Source organism: Notolabrus celidotus, chromosome 6 (assembly GCF_009762535.1).
Source record: "Notolabrus celidotus isolate fNotCel1 chromosome 6, fNotCel1.pri, whole genome shotgun sequence".
Classification (NCBI taxonomy): domain Eukaryota; kingdom Metazoa; phylum Chordata; class Actinopteri; order Labriformes; family Labridae; genus Notolabrus; species Notolabrus celidotus.
In genome coordinates this window covers 2012065-2029743 of record NC_048277.1, presented here as the reverse complement: position 1 = coordinate 2029743, position 17679 = coordinate 2012065, and the positions used below count along the sequence as shown (strand labels likewise).

General features: G+C 41.1%; 1 protein-coding gene across 1 annotated transcript in view; it reads left to right on the top strand.

Moving 5' to 3' along the window:
* LOC117814579 (spondin-1-like) overlaps positions 1-7138 on the top strand; it is a 51002-nt gene extending 43864 nt beyond the window's left edge. The window contains exons 12-16 of the mRNA XM_034685994.1: positions 541-711; positions 3502-3669; positions 3816-3974; positions 5227-5493; positions 5618-7138. Coding sequence (XP_034541885.1) covers positions 541-711; positions 3502-3669; positions 3816-3974; positions 5227-5493; positions 5618-5781 — 929 coding nt within the window. The 3' untranslated portion in view covers positions 5782-7138. The remainder of the gene's footprint in view (positions 1-540; positions 712-3501; positions 3670-3815; positions 3975-5226; positions 5494-5617) is intronic.
* The last annotated feature ends 10541 nt before the right edge of the window (positions 7139-17679 follow it).

Here is a 17679-nt window from a genome sequence, read left to right as displayed (position 1 = left end):
CAGGAAATTAAACTCACCAAAATAAAATACATTTCTAAGATAATAAAACACTAAAATATTAAACCATTAAAAGGAAATAAGATGCTATACTTAAAATAAAAGAAATACATAGAATACAATAAAATAAATAAAAAGTGACAAAAATTTGAACTAGATAATAAATAAATACAATAAATAAATACAATAAAGTAAAATAAAATGAATAAAAAGTGACTAAAATTTGAATTAGGTAATAAGTAAAAATAATAAAATGAAATAAAATAATGCAAATAGGACTAGCACTTAACTAACTGAGCTTTTTCTCTTCCTCTTTGAACCTCTGTGTTAGGACTGTGGTCTTGACTTTAGAACTTAATGAAATCAAAGGAAACTCAAGTAATGGTGGAATGAGAAATTCCAGCAAAGCACTCAAAAGTATGCAAACTAGCCAGATCAGTATGTTCCCTGATGACTAAACCTTACAGGATAAAACAATTCAATTTTAAGAAAGTCTTTAAATTGTGTCACCAGTAAATGATGTTTTGCTTTCGTGCTGGACAGAGACGTCAACGTGCATGATGTCTGAGTGGATCAGCTGGTCCGCCTGCAGTGTGTCGTGTGGGATGGGGATGAGGTCCAGAGAGAGATACATCAAGCAGTACCCGGAGGACGGCTCGCTCTGCCATCTGAACACCGAAGAGACGGAGAAGTGTGTGGTCAATGAAGAATGCTGTGAGTTCTTCTTTATTTAATGCTCATTTATAAAGAATCTAAAATCAAAGTATTTGTTTGCAGGATACAGTCAAACTTATAGTAACTTTGGTTTCAGTAGCTGTTTTTCAATCAATCTATCAATCAATCTTTATTTGTATAGCGCCAAATCACAACAAACGTTATCTCAAGACGCTTTTACAAACAGAGCAGGTCTAGACCACTCTATGTCAAATTATGAACAGAGACCCAACACCAAGACAGGGTAAGACTCAGTCTGACCCCACCTTAATCCATCATGAGCATTGCTCATCGCAGTATTTAGCTAGTTACAGTGGTGAGGAAAAACTTCCTTTTAACAGGCAGAAACCTCGAGCAGAACCAGACTCATGTTAGACAGCCATCATGCCTTGACAGAGTTGGGTCTGGAAAGACAGATAGAGGGGAGTAAGAGAGAGAGGTGATAGTGATGAGACGAGTCGTAGAAGCTGTTGCCGCTGGAGTCCAGCACGTCCGTATCAGCTGGAGTCCAGATCGTCCACAGCAGGAGGACGTCTACGGCAGCTCAGAGGAATCCACGAGACAAGGGAGCTCAGGGACTCCAGAAAGGTCTATGGTTAGTAACTTTAATGGGACAGGCAGAGTTAAAGTAAGTGATGAAGGGGTTGGGGGGAAGAGGGTGAGATAGGATCCCAGTGTGTCAGTGTGCCAGTTCCCCCAGCAGTCTAGGCCTATAGCAGCATGACAAAAGCTGGTCCAAGCCTGATCCAGCTCTAACTATAAGCTTTATCAAAAAGGAAAGTTTTAAGTCTACTCTTTAAAGTGGAGAGGGTGTCTGCCTCCCGGACCCTGACTGGTAGATGATTCCATTTTTGATAAATGATAGAATCAATCAATCAGACTTTTCATACAACCAAATGTAGCACTATGTTCTTTGCATGGATGGACAATCAATAAAAACAATCAGCACCCCATCACCCAATTCATGCACAAGATTGAGAGAAATGATAGACAAACAGAATGTAGAAAAGAGAAACTGATCAGGGGAAAGTATCACAGATTTGTGAGGAAACACTGGAGCTGTTATTATATTATTATATCATTATATCATTTCCAGACTGAGATATAAGTAAAGTGCATCTCATACTACAACCCTGATTCCATAAGAGTTTTATAAATTGAACGGTCCCGTTAGAAAAAAAATTCACCCCCGATACATGTACCCCTGTGTGCTGATAAAGAAATGAGCTCTGTAGACCCAAGCCGTTTTTTGAACCAGGCTGTAAACATGTTTATTTCTGCTGTAAAGATCATCTTCTTTGAATTGGTGTGTATGTGGTTTCTGGTGTTTCTGCAGCCAGCCTCAATGTTGCAACATGAAAGATTAGAACGTTTTATGAATTTAAAGGTGACATATCATGCAAAATTGACTTTTTAATGGTTCTTTACCTGAAATATGTTTCCCTGGCATGTCTACAAACCCCCCGAGAATGAAAAAAATCCATTCTGCCCCTGTTCTGATTTCTCCACCTTTCTGTAAATGTGTGTGAAACCAGCCGTTTCAGACTTCAGTGTTTTTGTTACTTCACAACAATATCCGGTCTGTCACGGAGTCAGAGCTCGGAGCTTGTTCAGCCCATAGACTGTATAAAATAATACTGAATCCCTCCTCCGTTTTTCATTCCCTGCACACATGTGTGCTAACAAGGAGCTTAGGAGGGAGGCATGCTAGTTGTAGGCTGTCTTAATAAACACAAAGGTCGGTTTTACTCCCCACGTCTGCAGATTTGAAGATCTAGTGGATGATTTTTATTTGTCATGGATAAGTGCTAGCGCTAATTAGCATAGCCACATAGCTATATGTTCATAGCTGTAGTTGTAGCTGTAGCTGTAGCTGTAGCTGTAGCTGTGTACCAAGACACACGTCGACATACTGACAAATAAAACAACAAGAAACACTAAATCTGTGACCAATCCTTCAGAAAGGTCCCGCTGCCTTTCTGGCAGAGGTTGGTTTTACTCCCCACGTCTGCAGATTTGAAGATCTAGTGGATGATTTTTATTTATCATGGATAAGTGCTAGCGCTAGTTAGCATAGCCACATAGCTACATGTTCGTAGCTGTGTACCAAGACACACGTCTACATACTGATAAATAAAACAACAAGAAACACTAAATCTGTGACCAATCCTTCAGAAAGGTCCTGCTGCAGGCGCCTCTCCGTCAGGATCAGATTCAGAGGGTTGAAGTAATGTGATCTCTGAGCAGCCGTGTATATTCAGCCAACATGTAAACATTAGATCAACGTGCTGGAGAGCCGAGGCACATCCACTTCCTGAGGGGGCGTGGTCAGAGAGAAAACAGAGTGTTCTGAGGAGGACTGAAGAAGAGGGTTTTTCAGGCAGACCAAAATCTGATTTCAAAGTGTTTTTTTGAGCATAAACTTTAAAGACATGTTTTGGGGACCTCTTAGACCAATATATATTGATGAAAAAAGCGTGATATGTCCCCTTTCAATTTGCTGCCAGTAACTTGTTGCAACACAGTTGGTACAAGAACATGTTTACCATCATTTTTCATCACTTCTTTAAACATCAGTCTGTAGAGGAGTCACGTGGGCCACTGCTTAGAGGGGATCCACTCACTCTCATGTGAAAATAACGCACACTTGTAAGAAACTAACTACAATGAAGAAGTGTTGCAGTTATGATTATGAATATTTCTTAGATTAAAAGTTCCATCTTTAAACAGTTCATCACTCTGTTAGTTACACACACTGAATGTTTCTTTTCATTGCGTTCTTTGCCTCAGCACCCAGCAGTTGTGTGGTCACTGAGTGGGGCGAGTGGGAGCCCTGCAGTATCACCTGTGGGGTGGGTATGAGGAGACGTGATCGCATGGTGAAGATGCCGCCTATAGACGGATCCATGTGTAAAACAGAGGTGTCTGAGGTGGAGAAATGCATGATGCCAGAATGCCGTAAGTATCTCATATTCATCTGCTTCCATGTAAATGTGTCAGTACGCATGAAACCCAAACTTTATTGGGTAAAGTACTGATGACCGACAGTTATCGGTCCCAGATAATTAGAACTAACTGTGGTATGTGTGTGTGTTTGTTTGCAGATACCATCCCTTGCATGCTGTCACCCTGGTCTGACTGGAGTGATTGCAGTGTGACTTGTGGGCGAGGCTTAAGAACACGTCAGAGGATGTTAAAGTCGGATCCTGCAGGGTGCACCGAGGAACTGGAGCAGACAGAGAAATGCATGCTGCCTGAGTGCCGTGAGTAACAGCTGCTGCTCTACCTTAATAAGGACACATTATTTGTGGTCATTATTTTTATGAGTATGGTGAAGGTCATCCATCAATCTTTATTTGTACAGCGCCAAATCACAACAAACGTGATCTCAAGATGCTTTTACAAACAGAGCAGGGTCAAATTATGAACAGAGACCCAACACCAAGACAGGATGAGACTCAGTCCCATCTTACAGACAGGACTCAGTCTAATCTCATCTTAATCCACCATGAGCAGAGCACTTTGCAGCATTTAGCAAGTTACAGTGGTATGGAATAGACTCAGCTGGTCTGTTTTAGATGGCGCTATATTTCATCACAGATGGATTCACTGAATCAACACGTGAGAGGAGATAAGTGCGAGTAGCAAAGACGTTTCAACACGGCTTTAAAATCCTTTTGAACTCAAAAAGCCGTGGCAGAGATCGGCCGGTGTTTTGGTTTAAACAGCGACCCTGTTAACTGGAGACTCTCAGCCGGATGCATCCCTCATAAACGTCTTTAGACGATCATTAAATATCTGATGAGGATATTTTGAAATCTTAATAAAAACTAAACTAGTTTGCATTCCCAGGAACTCCCTCTGTGTTTCAACAGCTGTGTAAACTCCACAAACACTGACACGTTCAGCTGAAGGTCTCCAGTTTACAGGGTCACTTTTAAAACCGTAACACCGGGAGAGACGCATTCACGGTGGGCTGAGAGAAGACTACTGTTACAAGCTGCTAAATCAAGAGAATCACAGCTTCTTCTTTTGAAAAGTACACACACATACAAAAAAGATAGAACAAATAAAAACTAATGAAAGAAAGAGAAATCAAGAGAATCACAGATGTGTGTGATGTTATTGTGGACAGAGGGAGGAATAAAGACACTGAGGTTAATCTACCAATCAGACACGTTCAGCATTGCAGGCCCTGCCCCCCGAAAGTCCTGGGACCTTTGAAAAGTACTAGCCCCCCAAGCAGGGGCTTTTTAGGGGGGAGATTATCTACCCCTGAACTAAATTTAGACCCTGGGTCCACCGGTCGAAATCCACGTAGCTCCGGAAAAGTCCCTAGTTCCGGGGTAAAGTTCCTGCGGTCGAAAAGCGCCTTTAAAGGTTAATAACTTCTAGAATACAGACCACTGAACTAGATTGATAACGTGACTTTGTTTCTTTAAAAGAAGAAATATAAACTATATGTTCTCCTAACTGTCTGCCACTTCCTGGTTGTTTCTCTGTTTATCCTTTCAGCTGTTGACTGCATGGTATCTGAGTGGTCCGAGTGGTCCGAGTGCAACAAGTCCTGTGGAAAAGGACACACTATCCGGACCCGTATGGTTAAACTGGATCCCCAGTTTGGGGGCGTGGCTTGTCCTGAGGCGATCCAAAGAAAGAAGTGTAAGATCAGAAAATGCCGAACAAAAGCTAGGGCGGAGAAAGTTGGTGAAGAAGATGGAGGAGGAAAGAGGAGGAGACGTGGGAAACAGGGAAGAGAAGCAGCAGCTGAGGAGCAGCAAGGTTAGTTGGAGTAATCTGTTTTAATGTGGCTTTATTAATAAAGGTTCAAGGTTCAAAGTTCAAGGTTCACTTTATTGAAAGCTCATATATAAGACCAACATTAAGATGCTGTTTGTTCTAATAGGTTGTAGGCTACAGCCGTGGACCAGCTGGACGGACTGTACCAAACCATGTGGAGGGGGAATCCAGGAACGTTTCATGATGGTGAAGAAAAGAGGAAAAGGTCCTCAGATGGCGAGCTGTAAGGACCGGAAAGAGATCCGTGCGTGTAACGTTGACACCTGCTAGCAAGGACTTTTAAATCAGAGAGGAGGGAAGGTGAGCGGTGGATAAGTCCATGACTTTCTGTACAAAAGGAAGGGAAGAAGTTTGGTGAGGTTTATTACTTTCACACCTTAGAAAAATGATATGTGTTTATGTTATTGAAAAGATGTGCAAGTAAACAAACAAACAAAAAAACATTATCACAGTTTAGTCTGTATTCTCAGAAGCTTTAAATAAGATGTGAAATGATGTTAGATTCTCTATCTGCACTTACTCTCTTAGGACAATATCCACAGGGACCTGGGATTATTGCACAGGACTGCTTTATACTGACACCATGATGCCTTTCATCAGGATGTGTTCCATGCAAACTTTCCCTCAAAGTTATAATAAAATAACTGGTTAGCAGTTTTAGCACTGGGGAATAAAACCTTGCAGCAGGCTCCAGTATCTCTGAGTGAAAGCTCAGAGATACTGAGCGTTTGTCTTCTACCCGCCTCTGCCTGCTGTACGCCTGTTACATGTTCTGAGATGTTTACGTCTTGCAGAGCGAAACTGGAGGCAACCATGGTCAGATGTGTTATGTCCTCACCTGTTTGAGCTTTAGTTTCCATGTTTAAAGCTTTAAGGTAAGCAACAAGAGTGTGGGAATAACAAGGTACCATGCCTGTGGAGAGGGGTCCAATTTAGAGGATAAAAAAATGACATTTCTGTCCACAGGAGCTCATCAAATACAAGCAGAATAACATAGGTGAGCACATAACTACACATGGAGATACACTACCAGTCCAAAGTTTGGACACACCTTCTCATTCAATGTTTTTTATTCATTCTAATTCTTTTCAACATTGTAGATTAATACTGAAGACATCCAAACTATGAAATAATCTGGTTTTACCATAATCTGGATTACAACAGTAGTCAAATAGGGCTATCCATTGTGTACTAACCCTACCTCTGAACAACACAACTGATGGTCTCAAACACATTAAGAAGGCAAGTCATTCTACAAATGAACTCTTGACAAGGCTCATGTTCATTAGAAACCATTCCAGGAGACCACTTCATGAAGCAGACTGAGAGAATACCAAGAGTGTGCAAAGCTGTCATGAAGGAAAAAGGGGGCTACTTTACAGAATCTAAAATATAAAACAGATTCTGCTTTGTTTAACACTTTTTGGTTCATTACATAATTCCATATATGTTCTTTCATAGTTTTGATGTCTTCAGTATTAATCTACAGTGTTTACAATCATTACAATAAATACAAACCCTTGAATCAGAAGGTGTGTCCAAACTGTTGACTGGTAGTGTGTATCCAGTTATAACATAAAGAGAGAGTATCGTCAGACTGTGTGTGCTCCTATGTGTGGAGCAAAAAGTAAAAGTAGTACTTTGATAAATGTAACGTACTCATTGGAAGTAGTTGTTAAAAATAATGAACTAATTACTGTCAAAACATAAGAAATAATGTAATTTAGAAAAGGCTTAAACAGATGACACATGAAACAACGTATGGATATACAACAAGCCTTTATAAACACTGTTACTGTTAACCTGTTGCTTCAGCTGACGTAGTGTTAAATCTTTAATAGTTCCTTATCGGTCAGAGGATCTCATGCCAAGATGATTATGTTACCTGTTCACCTGAAACAGGTAGAAATGACTGGATCAGCCTCTGTTGGTTTCTGAAAGCACAAAAAGAGGAGGCCTCTGGAGCATCACGTCATGTGATGCAGAGTTGTAGTAGCAGCAGGGGTTCTATAGAGAACTTACATATCTTTGAAACTGTGGGACATAAAGTGACCTGTTACTGGGACTGTGGTAATAATAACCTTTTTCACACCTTTTTCTCATTGTGATTTCTTTGTATTCCAATTCGAAGAGAGTGAGCAGTCATTATCTTTAGTATTTAGCAGTCAGTATTGTAGTTTGTTGCTGTTTTGAAAGATTATAATCACCAAAGTTCTATTTTCTAAAGATATTTTCATGACTTAATTGCATTTACATCTTCTACTGTGTATTTTCTGTTATCTTTTCTGTTTTATTTCAGTGCCTCTGCTTCCAAAACTTTGTTCTAAGAATTCACTTTTCCAATAAAAAAACTATAAATGTAAAAATCATGACTTTGATGGACTTTTATTCAGTCGGTGCTCTATCTAATGACAGCTTTAACTTATCTTTACACACAAGGTTTGAATTTGGTCAATGAAAAAACAAAAACAAGGAAGAGGTTTTACACTCATCTTTGAGGTTTGGAGACTCTAAACAATGAGAGCTAAACAAGAAGCTATCATCAGTGTCAAACACAAAACACAAGGTTCAGAGGTTCACAAATCTCAAGTTAGTAATAATAATAATAACTTTATTTATATTTCTCCTTTAAAAACAAATATTTACAAAGTGCTTTAACAAACAAAACATGGCTGGAATCACACAGGGAACCTTTTGACAGACAGGGAGGAGGAATTTAAACAATGCAGAATACAACATGAGGTTAAAAAGAATACACGTACATTAAACAGAATGAAGTGGTGAGACAGTAGACCAATACATCATTGTTTAAGAGGTTTTCTCAAAGATGAATAAATCGAATAAATAAATAAAATAAATGAATAAAAATTTATAAGAAAATAAAAGCATTAAAAGGACAATAGAAGGGGTTTTCAGAATGAGAGGATGACATCACATTGGGAAAATTAGAAAAAGTGAAAAGGATAAATTAGGAACATTAAAATAATAAATTAAAAAATAAATTAAAACAATAAATAATAAAATAAAATAATCAAATAAAATCTGAAACAATCAATTATTTGGATAAAAATCAAAATAATAATAAAATAGAGCTAAAAGTGGTTAGAAGGATGAAGTCACATAAAAGCAAGTCTGTAAAAATGGGTTTTAAGAAGAGATTTAAAAGTTGTCACTGACTCTGCAAGCCTTATCTCCTCAGGGAGGTCTTTCCAGAGTCAAGAGGCTCTGATGGAGAAACCTTGATCCCCTTGGATTTGAGCCTCTATTTGGAACGACCAAAAATGCCCCACCTGAGGATATAAGCCCGCAAGCTGGCTCGTAATTTGTTATCATTTCTGCAATGTAGCTCGGGGCGAGACCCAGGTGAGCTTTAAAAGTGGTCAGTGAAATCTTAAAATCTAAAACACAGAGGAACCCAGAGGAGAGAGGAGAGGACAGGAGGGATGTGATGTTGTCTGTTAAGTGCTTGGATACTATAAAATTAACTGTCAAACAGAAATGAAGTCACTTTTTTTGATTATTGGATGCGCTGCATAGTGGTGCAGTGGTTAGCGCTGTTCCCTCACAGCAAGAAGGTTTCTGGTTGGAGTCCCCGGTCGAGCAGGTGCCTTTCTGTGTGGAGTTTGCATGTTCTCTCCGTGCATGCGTGGGTTCTCTCTGGGTGCTCTGGCTTCCTCCCACAGTCCAAAAACATGCTCACCAGGTTGATTGATCACTCTGAATTTCCCGTAGGTGTGAGTGTGTGCGTGAATGGATGGATGGATGGATGGATGGATGAACTGCATGGTGATCCCAGTATAACAGCATCCTTAGATCTGCTAGTGTAGATACAACATCAGTCCACAAGATGGAGATATGATATTGGACATAATCAAGATGGACACAGGAGCCACAAACACAGGTGAACTAGTTAACACAGAGTCTTAATAATACTCAGGAAGTGAAGTTAATGTTTGAATCCCTGGATTTCTTTTTCAACTAGTCCAGACATGATCTGGTGTAATTTACCTCCTCGATATATCAAATCCCCCAGAGCCCTAGAGACCATCATTCAATAGTGTTAACCATTCAGTAGCTAAACACAATATTTGACCCTGCATAAAACCATGAAATATAACAACAGGGCCTAATAGCATCTGTGAGGAGGGCATCCAAGTTCCTCTCTGCTGCTCCCTCTCTCAGTTAAACAGAACATCTTGAAGCATGATCTTTTTAAAGTGTTCAGGCTACGGTGTCACCTGTAAAGGAAATACCCATGGTGCAATTGTGTAGATTAGTTTGAGGAGCTGATTGATTCCTTGTTGTATTTTTCTGTTGAGATTGATTCCTGCCTCCCTGTGTCCTGGTCTGATCTACAAACACATGTCAGTGTGCTTTGTATTAACTGAGGTAATTTACAACCCCACATCCACTCTGTGTAAAACCATGTCAAAATATAATTTATTGTTTTGCATGTCATTCAAAGTCTATATTTAATTATTATTAATTATGTTTAATAAAAAAAATAATAGTGCAAACACAAACAATAAAATGTTGACAATGAAAAATGTCATTGTTTTATAAAATAAAAAACTGATGCCAGCAGCACATCTCAAAACAGTTGAGACCAGGGCCCGTCTGCGCGTCCAACCATTACACAAACGGGACCGTTAGTCTTAATGTACCGTTATGGAACGGCCCATTTGGCCGTAGCATTAGCCGCATGTACGACTGCAAATAATTGGCCAATTAACTAATTGCGCCATGAAAGCTAGGCTGGTGCAAAACGTCATATGTCCAGGGAACCTCCTGGAAAACCTTGATCCAACAAATTCAAACTGCACATGCCTGCTACACATAAACAACAATAAACATGGTGAGCGGTACTGCTGTGACTGAGAGAAGATCAAGAAGAAACAAGCTTTCAGCAGAAGAAGAAATGGACATTTGATTAGAAGAATCTAGAATGAACAAACAGCTGTTATCAGCAAGTCAATCCTCAAAGAGAACAAACAAGGAGAAAGGGAAAGTTTGGCTTCAGATCTTGTACCGGGTAAATGCCTGTGGTGTTTCTGAGCGCACAGTAGAAGACCTACAAAATAAAATAAGCAACATGAAATAGGCTTTGAGCAACACCAATGTGGTCCAGGTGGAGGACCACCTGTCCCCACATTGAAGGATGAGGACTTGTTCACGGAGTTGTTTGGGAAGGATTCACTTCACGGTGTTGCTGGTAGGTTACCTAAGAATTATGTCATGTATCCTAAATCTAAATTTGCTGTATATTTCGACATTGTCATACTTTTCCAAAGGATTGGTTCGATCCCTAAATATCTGTTGTCTTCTCATATTTGGTCTTAAATGGTAACGCATAAGCACGATGTCCTCCATCCTTTAAACAACCTAACAGGTGAGGTAATCCTGCCGTTAGCACCTGTAATGGTGGGGTCTACCTCCATTAAATGTAATGCTCTGTTGGGGTGCTAACCTGGCTCATGCAGACCACTAATCCATTTCTTTTTTCACCATTAGTACAAACGGCCTGTTTACATCGCTAAGTGCTGGATGTGCATACGGGCCCTGGCTGTGTTCACATCATGTTGCATCATTTAATGCAACAAAACTCTTCTTTTTTAATGGTAAGGTTTGTAATTTTCTAGCCTGGTTCAGGGTCTCCTTTGTCGTCTTTTCAGTTTCATGATGCTCCAAATGTTTTCAATGGGGGACGAGTCAGGACTGCAGGCAGGCCAGTTCAGCACCTGGACTCTTCCACTACAGAGCCATGCTGTTCTAGTCCGTGCAGAATGTGGTTCTTATTGTCTTGCTGAAATATGTAAGGTCTCCCTGAAGACGTCATTGTCTGGATGGCAGCATATGTTGCTCCTAAACCTGTAGATATTGTTCAGCATTAATGAAGCCTTCACAGATGTGGAAGCTCCCCATGCCATGGACTCTTATGATCCCCATACCATCAGGGACGCTGGCTTTGAACTGTGAGCTGATAACAAGCCGGGTGGTCCCTCTCCTCTTTAGAGTGGAGGACACAGTGTCCATGATTTCCAAAAAGAATGTCAGACTTTGATTCATCAGACCACAGGACAGTTTTCCACTTCAGGTAAATCTCAGGTCCAGAAAAGTCTCTGGTGTTTCAGTTTAAAGTCCAAAGATCTGGCGATCCAGCATCAGAGATTTCTTCAGATTGTCTAAAACCTGTCCTAATGACGAGGTGCCGGAGGAAACTGACTCCACTTAATGGAGCACTTTTCAGCTGAGCTTCAGACCAGCATTGAGTGAAGAGAAGACGGTGTCCCGACTTTAGAATTTGCTGTCATGTCCCCTGCAGTAGGCGGGACTAAGTCTAATGTGCTGTTCTTTTTAATAGCTGCGTTCAGCCTCTAAAGATCAACAGAGACGCAGGTTATCTGTTCTCCTCTTCAGAACTGGTACATCATGTTCTTTAGACAATGTCCCCCTCTCATTGAGGACTCTGTTACTCTTTCTTTACCCTCTGCAGCATGGGAAGAGGGGGTCATGCTGTTAGACATGTTACATGACTCTATGTCAAATTATGAACAGAGACCCAACACCAAGACAGGATAAGACTCAGTCTGACCCCACCTTAATCCACCATTAGCATTGCACCTCACAGTATTTAGCTTGTTACAGCGGAGAGGACAAACTTCCTTTAACAGGCAGAAACCTCGAGCAGGACCAGACTCATGTTAGACAGCCATCTGCCTCGACCGAGTTGGGTCTGGAAAGAGGGATAGAGGAGAATAAGAGAGAGAGGGAGCGGTGATAGTGATGAGACGAATAGTAGTAGCTGCTGCCGCTGGAGTCCAGCACGTCCGTATCAGCTGGAGTCTGGAACGTCCACAGCAGGAGGACGTCTACGGCAGCTCAGAGGAACCTACGAGACAAGGGAGCTCAGGGACTCCAGAAAGGTCTATGGTTAGTAACTTTAATGGGACAGGGAGAGTTAAAGTAAGTGATGAGGGGGTTGGGGGGAAGGGCGTGAGACAGGATCCCAGTGTGTCAGTTCCCCTGGCAGTCTAAGCCTATAGCAGCATAACTAAGAGCTGGTCCAAGCCTGATCCAGCTCTAACTATAAGCTTTTTTTAAAAAAGGAAAGTTTGAAGCCTACTCTTAAATGTAGAGAGGGTGTCTGCCCTTGTTTGTCCTTGCCACTGTAACTTGCTAAATGCTGCAAAGTGCTCTGCTCATGGTGGATTAAGATGAGATAGACTGAGTCCTGTCTGTAAGATGGGACTGGATCTGATCCTGTCTTGGTGTTGGGTCTTTGTTAATAACAGAACATAGAGTACGGTCTAGACCTGCTCTGTTTGGAAAGAGTCTGAGGAGAACATTTGTTGGGATTTGGCGCTTCATAAATAAAGATTGATTGATTGATGTGAATGTTTTTTTGTTAAACTGTTTTAACAGAGCCTCTAATGTTGTCAGAAATCTTGGGGTGGCATTCAGAGAGTGCAAATATTGGTGGGACTTCAGTATTTGCTGCACCGGTTTGATGGTGTGAGGCTGTGACAGATAGGCCTTGATGCAGTATTTGTTCTTCATGTGTCTCATTCAGCCGTTCTCACACTCCTCATAAATCAATCCATCGATGTCTATATAGAAATATTTATTAACAATTGAATGGACATCTCACACAGTCTTGCTTAGGTTCATAATACATATTGTGTTTACATTTGATTAGTAGCTCACATCAGAAGTTTTAAAAAGGACTTAGAAATGAAGCATGCATTGTACCTACAAATATAGAAAGAAACTGACGGTGTTATCTGTGTCCGATACAAAGACTTCATCAGTACTGTTATTTATATACTGTTATAGTCATGAATTCAATAAACAGTGGCTTATTAAAACAACCACAGGGTGTGGTCTGGATGAAAAGGGGGACATTAAAGTGGGCTGGACTGATGCAAATATGATTTAACTCATTCAGTGATAAAAAGACAAAAACATAAAGACAAATCTGATCCCAGTGAGCTCTTTAGATCTGTAGGTAAACAAAGCACCCAACACACACTTATTACCCACAGGCTTCCACTACATACTGTATGTCAGGCCTAGAACACAGTTATGTCTTGAGAAGTAGGGGTGTGACGATCAGCTGACGAGATTTTAACACTATTTCTAAGAAGTCTTTAATGATGAAATAAATGGCTGCAGAAGCAGTCTTATCGAACATAAGTGACAAAATACAAAACACTGTAAGTCCATTTCAAGTGTTTTAACCAATCGGCAACCTCCAGTCTAAAAATATGAGTCCAATGCAGAAGTGCTAAAAACTGCAGTTTCCACAAGGATCCACTTGAGGCTGGCTCCAGAAGTACCGGAAACCACATACACACCAATTCAAAGAAGCCGATCTTTACAGCAGAAATAAACATGTTTACAGCCTGGTTCAAAAAACGAGTGTACTCTGGATAGATCATTTCTCAAACGGCACACACTGTACGGGGTGAATTTATTCATACTGCTGTAATTTCAAAGATATTTGGATTACGAGTCTTCCAATGAGAGGCACAGCTGACTTGACTGACAGGCGGGAACCATAGACTGTAAATAAAATGGACAGCGTCGCTCCGCCTTTTCCTATTGTACGGTTTTGAAGCCAAAATATCCTGTTCCAGAGCGCTGACATCTTGTAAATTTTCTGCAGCCAGAGTCTGTGTAGTAGGGAATTTGTGTGTTTCCACAGTAACAAACTCCGCCCTACAGCATACCGTCCCAAGATCCTATGGAGTTTCTCTCTACGGCAGCCGTCAATCAAAGTAAACCCGGAAGTAAAACCCTGTTTTTGGCACTATATAAAGCTGCGTTCACACCAAACGTAAATAAAATCAGTCGCCCGATTGAATAATATGTAAAGTCAGTTTAAATGCACAAGTTCCTGCAAATAAGTGATTGGTACCAGTTTGCGTCATTCACCTTTTTGAGTTGAAAAATCTGAACTACATTTGCACTGTGATAGCCAATCAGCATGCAGGTCTTCCAGTGACGTACACTACCAGTCTAAAGTTTGGACACACCTTCTCATTCAATGTTTTTTATTTATTTTAAATATTTTCAACATTGTAGATTAATACTGAAGACATCAAAACTATGAAATAATCTGGTTTTACCATAATCTGGATTACAACAGTAGTCAAATAGGGCTATCCATTGTGTACTAACCCTACCTCTGAACAACACAACTGATGGTCTCAAACACATTAAGAAGGCAAGTCATTCTACAAATGAACTCTTGACAAGGCTCATGTGCATTAGAAACCATTCCAGGAGACCACTTCATGAAGCAGACTGAGAGAATACCAAGAGTGTGCAAAGCTGTCATGAAGGAAAAAGGGGGTTACTTTACAGAATCTAAAATATAAAACAGATTCTGCTTTGTTTAACACTTTTTGGTTCATTCAATAATTCCATATATGTTCTTTCATAGTTTGGATGTCTTCAGTATTAATCTACAGTGTTTACAATCATTACAATAAATACAAACCCTTGAATCAGAAGGTGTTTACAAACTGTTGACTGGTGATGTGATGAACGGACTGGCAGAGGTTCCTTTATCTGGAAAATAAAGGATAAATAAATATCTCTGTGCAGCTTCACCAAACTGTAACGCTACCTGTTTCTTAAGGGAGTACAACAAGCAGCAACCTCTGGTCTCTGGTCTTAGAATAAGAAGTCCATGCGGAATTGTTAAAAACTGCAGTTCATCGAGCGTCCACTAGAGGCTTGCTTCAGAAACACCAGAAACCACATACACACCCATTCAAAGAAGACGATCTTTACAGCAGAAATAAACATGTTTACAGTCTGGTTCAGTTTAGGTCTGAATAGCTCATTTCTTTATCAGCACACACAGTACGGGGGGTGAATTTATTTATAACTCATTATTCTCATGAGTTTTGCCCAAATAAGGGCATGCCTGACTTGATTGACAGGCAGGAACACTGTAGCTGTTAGCAAGGATGCTAAAGGCCCGCCTCTTTACCTCACACTAAGTTATGTTGAGTTCAACATTTCCAATATGGCTCCTGCCGACGATCGGCTTCCAAGCAGCGCTTCAGAAACAGATGGGTGACGCCACGGAGTTGCTAAGTTGTGAAAACCTTTGTCTGTCACTTGCTTCCAGATATCAGTTGTACTAGGAAGTTAGTTCCGCCTCAAACCATCAAACCTTGTTTGATGACGACAGACTGGAGTGGAGTTTGATGGGAACAACCCCCCTCTTGCAGGATTTGCGTCTTTGGGAACATGCGAACGGAGCGAGTGAACACAAAACATCCTGGTACTCGAATGCACGCGAATCAAGCTAGTATTCACGTTTGGTGGGAACGCAACATTACAGCGCTTGCATATTGTTTATGTCATGATTGGAACTCCATTGCTGTTTAATGTTTTAAATGGGCATCTTCTTCGCTGATTTTGAGTTCAACGTCAGCATCTGTTACATATTGATATCACCTTGACCTACTGTACCTTGACAAGAAGTCTTGCTAATATCGTGAGATCTCATGCCATGGGATCTCATCACACCCCTATTCAGAAGAGACATGTATCCACAGTCATCTCACCATTTATCATCCAGATTCTTTTTTTATTTTTTATTTTCTAAACACATCAATCATCCCATAGGTGAATTGATCCAAATGTGATCAACCACTTACTTGATTCAAATTTTATTTTACCCTGACAATACTTAAACTTAATATCTATATTTCAATACTTATATTGATCAATATACATATACTTGACTTTCAATGAAGCAGATATGTGTCACTATCTATCTCCTTGTTCCTCCTCTCTACCAAGATTCCTTCTGCCCAACCAGCTCATCAAACTCCCTCAGAACTTTCCCCGTGCTTTTATGATCCTATCAGTTCCTCCTGTCCTGTGATCACTGGACAAAAAGGCCTTACCTAACCTTGGAGAGGGCTGCTGCCACAACTCAGGTTCCCAGTTACCAGCCTGTGCCGTACCTGATGACTTCCTGACTACAAGCCTCCAATCAGCATCGTGGTGAGCTAGTGTTCAGTCAGCTACCCTTGTGGCTGGTGAGACCCAGCTAGTTTGCCGACTGCAAACTTGCCATTAGCATAATAGCTTCCATTATGCACCTCCACAGTATAAAGGCTTTCCATTGGTTGTCCAGTTTGCTCCTCAGCCAAAGCCGCTTGCCTTCCTCTGGTTAATAGTTTCTGGTTACCTGAACTCTTGGAAACAATGGAAAGCCCCCTGCAGAGGCCAAGTTAGATCTTCAGGTGGGCAGCTGAAGCCAATGCCCTGAGCCCCAAAAACACAACTCAAGACTGTTGTTGTGGATAGTTGGTTGGTTGGTCTGTCCTCAAATCTGCAGACAATGCCCTTGAGCACTCTTGACACCATATCTCAACCAGCTCTCAATTTGTCCACCTTTCTTCCTAGGTCTCAAGAGTGGTTCTGTCTCTGTGGTCATCCACCAACCTCACTACATAGCAAGGCTCTGCATGTTATTCAGAAGACCAAATTAACTTGCAAACTGAACTAGTCATCTCCACCCTGACCTTTGGTCATTTCACTGATGTTTGTGATACACTCCTGCCCTCTCTCAATATCATCAGTTCACGGCCAAATTCCACCAGATCCATGTCCGGTCCGTCTCTGATCTGTCACAGCACCGGATCTGATAGGTTTCTATTCTAGTCAATGTGTTAACTTCCACTGTATCCACTCCGTTGCGTTCCGGCTGCGTCTCTGATCCAGCAGGTCAGAGTCCTCCGGATCAGATATGCAAGACTTCTATTTTTGCCGGACGCATCAATCACAACAGAGCAGATGGAGCAGATGGAGCGGGACAGGAAGTCAGGTTTCACCAAAACAAAATGAAAACATCCGGTTAATTTTCAGAATAAAACACTGTGTTATCACCAGATCGTATTTCACTTAACTACAACAACAAACCAAAGTCATGATGAGCGGAGCCAGGCCTGGAGTCAACAGGTCAGAGGTTTTCAGAGGACCAGAAAGACAACATGGATGAGGACAGGACCTCGGTCACATGACTCCAGCTGTCTAGAGGTCCTGCTCCATGCTGCGTTCTGAAACCGCAACCTGTGGGTGTTGACGGACGAGAGAGTGGACACGAATCTGGTGGAAGTCCCGTGTTAGGGTCTACTGCTC